Source organism: Maniola jurtina, chromosome 18 (assembly GCF_905333055.1).
Source record: "Maniola jurtina chromosome 18, ilManJurt1.1, whole genome shotgun sequence".
In the NCBI taxonomy this organism is placed as follows: Eukaryota; Metazoa; Arthropoda; class Insecta; order Lepidoptera; family Nymphalidae; genus Maniola; species Maniola jurtina.
The window spans coordinates 2,589,021-2,599,867 of NC_060046.1; the positions used below are offsets into that span (position 1 = coordinate 2,589,021).

Sequence of the window (10,847 nt, forward strand, 5' to 3'; positions counted from 1 at the left end):
TAATTCGTCGGTTAATATTTAATCGGGTACGACGAAACGGGGCTGGATGTAGTTAGATAGATAGGTAAATGTATGTATAAGGTTTTGTTAACTTAAGTAATTGTGAAATTATTGTGTGATATTTCACGAGAAGTGCGAATTTTCTTCAAGAATAAACAAGAAGAAGAGCGAATAAACAGGAGGTATGATTTCTAACCATAAATATATTGAGACTTATGCTATTCGGATTGAGAGGGCTCATTTCAAGAATTCAGTTGAATTTAGTTTTATTGGAAAAACCCGTGGAAACTCTTTGATTTTCCATGATAAGAAGTAGCTTATATGTCCATTACCGGAATACAAACTACATCTGTACTAAATTTCAACAAAATCAGCTGAAATTGATGGGTTTTAAAAATCCTGCGGGATCTCTTTGATTTTCCAGAACCAAAAGTACCCACTTAGACTATATCTTTCCACGAGACGCAAGCTATCTCTGCGTCCATCAAAATCGATTAAACGGATGTGCCCTAAAAAGCTAGTAGACAGACAGACACTTTCGCATTTATAATATTATTTAGGTATATTAGTAAAGATGATACCTATATATCTACCACCGGTTTTGATCTGTAATTGTTTTATTTAAAGTTGCGGATATTACATTGCGAAGACAAAAAAATTTTCAAAAGAAAAATAAAACCGACTTCAAAAACCAAAAACACTAAAAAGTAGAAAATAATTTTTGTTTAGCTACACATGTAATGTACCTAGGTATGAAGTCGAGCGAGCATATTAAAACAAAATTAGAAATCCAAGAGTGAAGCTCGCCCGACTTCATACCTAGGTACATTACATGTGTAGCTAAACAAAAATTATTTTCTACTTTTTAGTGTTTTTGGTTTTTGAAGTCGGTTTTATTTTTCTTTTGAAAATTTTTTATTTCACAATTTTTAGTGGCCCCACTGTACTATAATATGCTATACGCAGTTAAAACCCTACTGTTTACTAAGCTATTACAGTGATCGCGAGCAATTTGCTCTTATCCATTGAGGAGTTCTGTTCTCCATCTCCGAAGATATTCATCAGATCTTCACCAAATTTATATGGGACCACCTGCACAGTATACCCTTTCAAACAAAAAAAAAATTTTCCAAATCGGTCCAGGGGTCTTTGAGTAATCGGGGAACATACATAAAAAAAAAAAAATATAAAAAAAAAAAGATCCCGACGAATTAAGAACCTCCTCCTTTTTTGGAAGTCGGTTAAAAAGTGGCTTGTGAGCGCACACCCAAATTAAAAATTACACAACTGTCCTTAAATCCGAGACAAAACCGTTCTTCTCTTATTTTTTTAAAATGAAACCTATTCGTTGTGGATACATTGTCGGACTCGGGTCGTGAGGCTCCCTGCATTTTTCGCACAATTGAATTTTTAACTAATCCCCTCGCCATTGTTGGTTTTATGAATTAATTCGTTTGCGAGTCGCCATTCAAAACAGTTTTCGTTTATACCTATGTACCTACTGCCTACAGTTTAAATTTAAATGAACTCACTGACTTTCTAGTTTGCATGGTTTTTATCGATGAATACCTAGATGATTTATCAATGCTTGCGGACTTACACTTATTTTTAAAATATTGTGATTAAAAATTGTCCGCCTTAAGGTGGAAGCGACGGACCTGCCCACGAAATTCAAATTTAATTTGGTTTTTCGCAATTTGTTAACTAATACGACAACGTAGGCTTATAGTATTTTAATTGCGACAATGGAACTAATTTCTTAAACTGGACCTTTTCAAGTAAAGATTTTTATATAAACCTGTGAGGATGATACTGTCATTGCCGCAATTAAAGTGCCATAAGCCTACGTTGTCGTATTAGTTTACAAATTGCGAAAAACCAAGTAAAATTTGAATATCGCAGGCAGACCCGTCCCTTGCCCCTTAAAAGGAAAGGAAGGAAGGAAAGGAAAGGATAGGAAGGAATTCAATGTCGCATTGCTTCGTAGCATGTTCGTAGCGTTGCTATCTGACAGCGTAGCATCACAGTTTAACGTACTACCCGACACACAACGCGCCGCGTGTCCAGAGAAGATGGTAAAAGATGGAAAAATAAAATGGTAAAAGATTGGTACTTAAGCAGGTATCAATCTTTTACCATTTTATTTTTTTAGTTTGATCTGCATTTTACAGTTTTTATTTCTAAAGAAAACTGACTAAGACAACAAGGACATCTACATTATTATAAGATTGACATTTTGAAATAGCTATGCCTATGGTACACATGTAGGTATTTTAGTGAAAAAACCATCGATTTTACAATCGCCCCACAAAAAACCGATCAAGATCGGTAATGGAAATTCACACTAAATTTTAACACTAGAATTTTAAACTACCTACCTACTACGGTTCATGAAGTACAGCTCGCTGACAGACAGATGGACAGCGAAGGCTTAGTAATAGTCCCGTTGTTAGCCTTCTGGTACAGAACCCTTAAAATGCACTCTAGCTTAGTCCATCTTAACATTTACTTTAACGTAGGTCTAATTTTTATAATATTATATACCTACCTACTTTATAGGCTACTTGTTAGTAGGTAAGTAGAGCAATAGGAAAAGCCTAGGTATCTATATTGCTACCTACTCTACAATGGCACCCTCCTTAACAAAGAAAAATACCATCATCCAACAAACTCCATATAATTTAAATAAACTGATGAAAAACTCGAACATAACAAGAAAGTTTAACTAAGCAGCGCCAAGGATTGATATAAAAATCATAAACATGCAAATTCGCCCAATTTGCCTACAGAAGTAATTGAATCACGCCTGTAGAATGACATCTGCTAAGTTGATTTGACGAAAATTACTCCGAGACACGGTTTTTATTGGCCTTCCCCCAAAAGTTGTGATGGGAATTACCGAGCATGAGAATGTAAGAGCGGTTTCAGATTAGCGTTTTTAGGTTTCCGTACCTCAAAAGAAAAAAACGGAACCCATATAGGATCACTTTGTTGTCCGTCTGTCTGTCTGTCTGTCAAGAAAACCTAGGGTACTTACCGTTGACCTAGCATCATGAAGTTTGGCAAATCCAAAAACCGTGTACCTACCTATTTGTGGTTACAATCACAGAATTTTTTTTGAAATGTGTTTCAATTTTCAAAGTGAGATAACCATACCAAGTGGGGTAACATAATATGAAAGGCCTTTACCTGTACATTCTAAAACAGATTTTTATTTATTTTTATGCATAATAGTTTTGATTTATCAAACAAAATGTCGAAAAAAATACCCAAGTACGGAATCCTCGTTGCGCGAATCTGATTCGCACTTGGCCGTTTTTTTTTTTCAATTTATTTATTTAAACATCTTTATTGCTTTACTATGACAAAGAATAAGAATACAGGATAGACTTCCAAACAAAGGGCGACCTTATCCTACAGTGATCTCTTCCAGGCAACCCATATACTTAAAAACTTATAGAACTGTAAGACGGACCTATCATCATCATCGACTCATCACCAGCTCACTACTGAGTACGAGTCTCCTCTCAGAATGATAATAGTTTGACCAGCATAGTGCGAAGTAGTTCGCCACACTGACCAAGTACGGATTGGCAGACTTCACACACCTTTGAGAACATTATGGTGAGCTCTCAGGCATGCAGATTTCTTACGATGTTTTCTTGGATACTTCTAATAAGTTTAAGTGATTTTCTTTAGTGGTGATAGTAAAAGAATACCCGGCTGAGTTTCTTATGGGCTCATCTTACAAATCTAACAACTGACTATCCAAAAGTGTAAATATTACCTATTTTGAACAAAGGATTTGAATTTGAATCGCACTTTACTACGAAATGTTAGAGGTGCGTGCCCGGGATCGAATCCCCGACCCCGCATCTCGTACGCGCTCATCGAGCCGTTCCTACCAACACTGCAACCTGTCTTGTAGGGCAATACACATCATCCTATTAGGGTCAGATTGATAGGAGATCAACACACGTTTGTTAGCACAAAGGCCCCCGTCTTCTTACGTCACCTGGGCTTGGACTCACGCCACGGTCTCGGGGGCATAGGGCTATAATCAAGTCCAACCTAAGCATCATCCCAGGCATATAAATAGATACTTATTATTATCTTAGTAAAAATATTACCTTTATCAAGTTTTAGCAATTTAAACTATAGTCTAGTCTAACTAGTCTATAGTCGTGGCGAACTGATCCCAAAGCTAAGGTAGGTCGGTAAAGCGCATTATCCACAGAACAGATAGGTACAAGGAAGATTTAATTTGTTGTCTCGTTAAATATACATGCGTTGTTGTTTAAAGACGGGCTCCCGAGGGGCTCTGATTGAAAAACAAACAGCCAGAGACGCGATTCACTGCGAATTCATTATTCTAACATTAGGGACCTACTTAACTTGAGAGGAAATTCCTTTTCACTTTTTTTACGGTTTCGTATCTCCAGAGAAAAAAACCGGCCAAGTGCGAATCAGACTCGCGCGCCGAGGGTTCCCTACTCGGGGAAATTTTCCTACATTTTGCACGATACGGATAGACAGACAAACAGAAGAACAGGCTACCAAGTGATCCTATAAGGGTTCCGTTTTTCTTTCTGAGGTACGGAACCGTAAAAAGGAACCCTAAAATGATTACTTCGTTTTCTGTCTGTCTGTCTGCCGGTCATGTTTGTCAAAGGTCAAGACCAGTCAAGGGTATCAAAACTATAGGGTACTTCTCATTGACCTAGAATCATGAAGACAGGTACATCACAAAAAAAAAATTAAAAAAAAAATATTTCTTGTATAAGTTTTGATGGTAGAAAACCCTTCCGTACGAGTTCGACTCGCATTTAATTGTTTTTTTTTAATGGGCATTGAAAATATGTTGAATTAGGTAGGACGTTTTTCAAAAAATACTTATTGCGATTGTTTTTTTTTTAATTTAGTTAAATGGAAAGACCGAATATGTAAGAAAAGAGCACTTTATCAGTTCATACAAACTATTATAATTACCAGTTGTGTAAAAAATTGTTTGTCTACTAATAATAAGTATTTATCCGTCTTGTAAGTTTGAATGTAGGGAGTCTCTGGAACTAATGATCCGATTCTGAAAATTCTTTCACTGATAAACTGTATATTATCCCCAATGGCAATAGACTCTAAATATCACGCGAATGAATATATATATCGCGCGAAAAGGCTACTTTTAATAAAAAAATTCTCCGAAAATCTTTCATTTTAATTAGCAAATAAAAAATGCCCATAATTCAACTTCTATAGATATGTAGATGCACTTAAAAAAAAAGAATATTCTTAACGATCTAAACGTAATCGCTCCACACATCACTTAAAAAAACACCACATTACCACCAAAAAACTCACCTGTCACCCCGTAACATCACAACATCACCACATCTCTAAACAGTCAACACAGACCGACGGGCCGACACTGTCATCATGGCATCCGACATGCTATAGCACCCCCGCCCTAGCTTAAACCCCGCCCTACACTACGCAAACCCTCCAATCAACGACCAGTTAGCTAAAGAAATCCACCAATCAAATGCTTGTTAAGCGTTATTTACCGGAATCGCCCGCCCGCCCTCGCCGCCCAAACTTATCGATTGGACGGAGGCAGCGATGTTTAAGGCGGGCGGAATTAAAGCTGTGATTGAAATTGCCATTCATTTATTCTGTTATCATTCGATTAAAACGGTTTGCGGTTTTGTGATTTGTTTCGTTCTGAACAATAATGGTTACTTGCGTTGAGATGTTTAATTGTATAACGTAGTATAAGTTATTATATTTAAATATATTATATATCAACATTTTGATTATCATATTATCATCATACATAATATTGTAAATCAAATCTTGGAAAAGAGCAACCGCCGAGTTTCTTGCTGGTTCTTCTTGGTAGGAAAGGCATTCATTCCGAACAAGTGATAGATGCATTTGACGATTCAAAAGTATAATTGAATAAAAAATACTTTTATTTATTTATTTATCTTTTGTACCTATCACTATTAATTTTTTATTTATTGCTTAGATGTGTGATCTAATTGCCTGGTTCTCCAGGAACACTCTGCGAAGTCCTCGCTGACCTGGGTGGCCTGTTAGGACTTTGGAGTGAGCTCGGCTGGCTGGAGTGGTCCGGCGGGGAGTTATGAAGTCGGGCGAGCTTGACTCTTGGATTTCTAATTATGTTTTAATAGGCTCGCTCGACTTCATACCTAGGTACATTACACGTGTAGCTCAACAAAAATTATTTTGTACTTTTTAGTGTTTGTGGTTTTTGAAGTGAGTTTTATTTTTCTTTTGAATTTTTTATTTTAACTATATGTAAAACAAGAGCTATGGGACTTGGAATTTAAGGTGGGCCATAATATGATTGTATGGTCCTTTATTTAAATAGTACCTACTTACATAATATTTTTGGTTTCTGTCTGTGTCGTCTACGAGTATGTAAGGCATATCTATTAATTGAGTAGTAGCTACCTAACTACAGTAAAGTTTTTCTTTTTCGTTTTGGATCTTCAAGTTTTTAGGGTTCTACTTTATAGTACATAAAATTAATAAAACTACAAACAATTCATTCCTATTTAGTAAAAACTTCGTTAGTTAAAAGAGTTCTTTAATTAATTATTATTTTTGATAAAATACCACCAAAAATATAATACAAAATTACAAAAAACATAAGTGGAATGTAGGTACCTAGCAATTAAAATCTTTTCAGATTATACAGAAATGATCTTGATCAATCAGTTAACATAATGTAAGGGTTGTTACTCGTTACAACAGCAATATCGGTAGTTTTCCGAGCGGCGTGTGGCGTGACAACACTATTGTGTCTGAGCATCAAAGGAAATAGGGATGTGAATAGTACATAATATATATCGATAAAATTAACAACTAATTATGTTTTTGCGGATTTTTGTGAGCTTATACCTGGTTCCTAAAATCGAACAGACTAACGTCGATTTTTTTGCACTTCGTAATACTTACCAACTTGAAGATAACGTCTTCGTAATACCTACTAGTTGTTGAAAATTAAGACCGATAGTAAATGCTAACTTTATAACGCTTCTAGAGACCTGTAATTGGTTCCTAAATTTGTGAATATTTAAAAAAATTAAGAATATTTGTCTATTATTTAACTCCTCTAAGATATTTTTTCCCAACAGGCGTTTTAAACCCGTCGATTGTAGTTACTTATTTTATTTTATTTATTTAATTGTAATCTACAGCGTTCAACAAAATTATTATTATAATAATATTAATCTAAGTTTAACATATTGGCCACAAGAGCCTTAGCTTAACACATATCATTACTTCATCAAATCTGAAAAAAATGATACAAAAATGGTTTTCATAGTCTAGCGAAGACATCAGCCTCGGACTACTCGGAGGATTCAGCGTTCAATACTTCTAACTTTTAAGAGTTATGTGCGTCTCAAGCAATTAAAATATCACTTACTTTAACCATAGAGCATGATGTTTTAACCGTCAGGAAACCAGCATGCGAGAGCTCTCTCTCATAATGTTCTCAAAGGTGTGTGAAGTCTGCCAATCCGCATTTGGCCAGCGTGGTGGACTACTTATGGCCAAAGCTTATTATTTTGAGAGGAGAACCGTGCTCAGTAGTGAACCAGCCATGATGCTAATGACTTAAACTTCAAAAATATCGACATCGATACTCGATAGCAACAACTCTCTCCCTCTCTAAACGATACAATGGAGCATCCCAATTCCCAACCCTTCAACGCTTAATTTCATAATTGAGGGTTAAATCAGTACAGACGGGCGGGTCGTTTATCACACGCCTGCTCTGCGCCGCGGGGTGTTATCTCGATGACATTAATGTAGTGATGTGATCTTGATAAGTGATATCATGGTGATAATAAAGCTCTTTTCGTTCCAAAAATGCTATGGGCAATTATAATTTATTTTTTACTTCATCAACCCATCGCTGGCTCACTAATGAGCACAGGTCTCCTCCTAGAATGAAAATGGTTTGTGCCATACCTAGTCCGTCACGCTGATCAAATGTGGATTAGCAGACTTCACATACCTTTGAGAAAATTATGGAGAACTCTCAGGCATGCAGATGTTTCCTCGATGTTTTCCTTCACCGATAAAGTAAGTGATATTTAAGCCCCGAAAAGATAAAGGGGAATGCTCGAGACCCCTGACCTCTCGAATAGAAGGGCGATGTCTTAGGCCCTCAAAGACGTTGCTTCGTGATGACCACGACCGCTCCGCCAAGAGTGATACGACGAAGAAAAAGAAGAAGAAGTCTTAGGCTATCACCGCTAACCTTATAATATGATATAGTATGATATTATTATTGTATCACATAGGTATACATAGGTACCTACACTGATTATAATTACTAACTGGTATAAGACTGGTGGCGCAGTGTGGGACGACCTCTCCAGCCCGCTGGACCGATGACCTGAAGAAGGTGGCGGGGAGCGGGTGGACGAGGAAGGCGGAGGACCGTGTTTGGTGGCGCGCTCTTGGAAAGGCCTATGTCCAGCAGTGGACGCATACAGGCTAATGGATGGATGGATGGATAAGTCTGGTTCTGTGCCCGTAGAAAGTAACACGGGTAACGAGGGCTATACGAGGGCAACCATCATTTATTTGTATGTTTTTAAAAACACAATAAGCACGTGCCATTTTATGCTAACCACAATATCGAAATCCGTCATTCCAAGCAATCTCTTATGATTACAACTCCCTTTTTATTTTTTGAATTCTTCTTAATCGATTTGAAACTTTATCCCTCTTTGATAAGGTTCACAATGGCATAGAGTTGTTACATGATTATAACTTTTAATTTTTTTGGCCGCTATGAATACGAAACATTTAATCTGCCCTCACGTTTATAAGGCACCAATTAACTGAGGATTTTTCTGCGTACTTACATTTCAATAAAGAAAAAAGTACCTATACAAAATGTACCTATTATTATTTCTTGGATGGAATACCTACCTATTTTTTTAATTATAGGTAGGAAATTGATTGCCTTCTGGGTTAAAACAAATCCTAAATCCTAAATATCTTCATTTCAAGAGTGATTTGATTGAAGAGGCATTTTAGGCAAACGCGCTTCAATAAGTAAGTTTAGGCATCATCAGTCATACAAGACGATGTCCGCGACTTTGTCCGCGTGAATTCAGGTTTAATAAATTCCGTGGAACCTCTTAGACTTTTTAACATCAACAATTAGCCTATGTCCGTAATAAGCTAATCCGTGGATCAAATTTCATCACAATCGGTTAATCGATTGGCACTGAAAAGCTAGTACTTAGATAGTAGTAGCTAGTAGACAATAGACCTTCGCATATTACCTAATAACAAATCCCTACTTTGCCCTTTTAGGAGTTGAATTTTCTAAAATCCTTTCTCAGCAGATGTCTGCGTCATACTTGATAGCTTCCTTCTTCTTCTCTCTGGGCTGGTTTCCGCACTTAAACGTTTCCGTCTGTTGTGCGTGTGTTGCCCCTCCCCGCCGAAGTCTTCACTCCAGCCATCCAAGCTCGCTCCAGAAGCCAAGTAGACCGCCCATACTTGATAGCTATCTGTATGCCAAACAGCCCGATCCGTCCAGTAAGTAGTTTAAGCTGTGCGTTGATAGATCAGTCAGTCAGTCAGTCAATCAGTCAGCTTTCCTTTTATATATTTAGATATGGATACTGAAATGAAACTTTTGCCTCTTAGAATACTATCTAAAATCTATCTCAGCGCGTCGCGGTTTGAAAAGCAGATTCTACCAATAACTCAGCAATAACTCGTTTCAAGACCTACTTATCTAAAGGTTATCGTTAAACTATCGATATAATATTAATTATTTGAGTCCACGTGGGTAATTACTGGGACTGACATGTTAGCTTGGGAAGCGGGAACCCGAAACCGAGGGGGCACGGCCGGTTCATTAACTAATCTGTTGACAAAAAGTAACTACTTACCTGTACGAGTGCATAGAAGTAGGTGAAACCTGTCATTTGTATAACTCAAAATTAAAAAACCCCCGACACAAAAACCTTTATAAGAAAACTAGAAAAGAGCTGATAACTTTCAAACGACTGAACCGATTTTCTTGGATTATAGCTAAGAACACTCTCGATCAAGCTATCTTTCAAAAAAAAAACTAAATTAAAATCGGTTCATTCGTTTAGGAGCTTAACGATGCCACAGACAGATACACAGATACACACTTCAAAGTTATAACACCCCTCTTTTTGGGTCGAGGGTTAATAACAGAGAGACAGCCAGCGCGTGCCAGACTTTTGTTATTAACCGACTTCCAAAAAAGGAGGAGGTTCTCAATTCGTCGGGATCTTTTTTTTTTTATTTTTTTATATTTTTTATGTATGTTCCCCGATTACTCAAAGACCCCTGGACCGATTTGGAAATATTTTTTTTGTTTGAAAGGGTATACTGTGCAGGTGGTCCCATATAAATTTGGTGAAGATCTGATGAATATCTTCGGAGATGGAGAACAGAACTCCTCAATGGATAGGAGCAAATTGCTCGCGATCAGTGTAATAGCTTAGTAAACAGTAGGGTTTTAACTGGGCACAGCATATTATAGTACAGTAGGGCCACTAAAAATTGTGAAATAAAAAATTTTCAAAAGAAAAATAAAACCGACTTCAAAAACGACAAACACTAAAAAGTAAAAAATAACTTTTGTTTAACTACACGTGTAATGCACCTAGGTATGAAGTCGGGCGAGCTTCACTCTTGGATTTCTAATTGTGTTTTAATATGCTCGCTCGACTTCATACCTAGGTGCATTACACGTGTAGCTAAACAAAAGTTATTTTTTACTTTTTAGTGTTTGTCGTTTTTGAAGTCGGTTT

At 36.9% G+C, this 10,847-nt stretch overlaps 1 protein-coding gene across 1 annotated transcript in view; it reads right to left on the reverse strand.

Moving 5' to 3' along the window:
• The window catches only part of LOC123874653 (SKI family transcriptional corepressor 2), a 35,059-nt gene extending 29,679 nt beyond the window's left edge, over positions 1-5,380 (reverse strand). Inside the window, exon 1 of the mRNA XM_045920155.1 lies at positions 5,359-5,380. Within this exon, the coding sequence (XP_045776111.1) occupies positions 5,359-5,375 (17 nt within the window). The 5' untranslated portion in view covers positions 5,376-5,380. The remainder of the gene's footprint in view (positions 1-5,358) is intronic.
• Between the last annotated feature and the right edge of the window lie 5,467 nt (positions 5,381-10,847).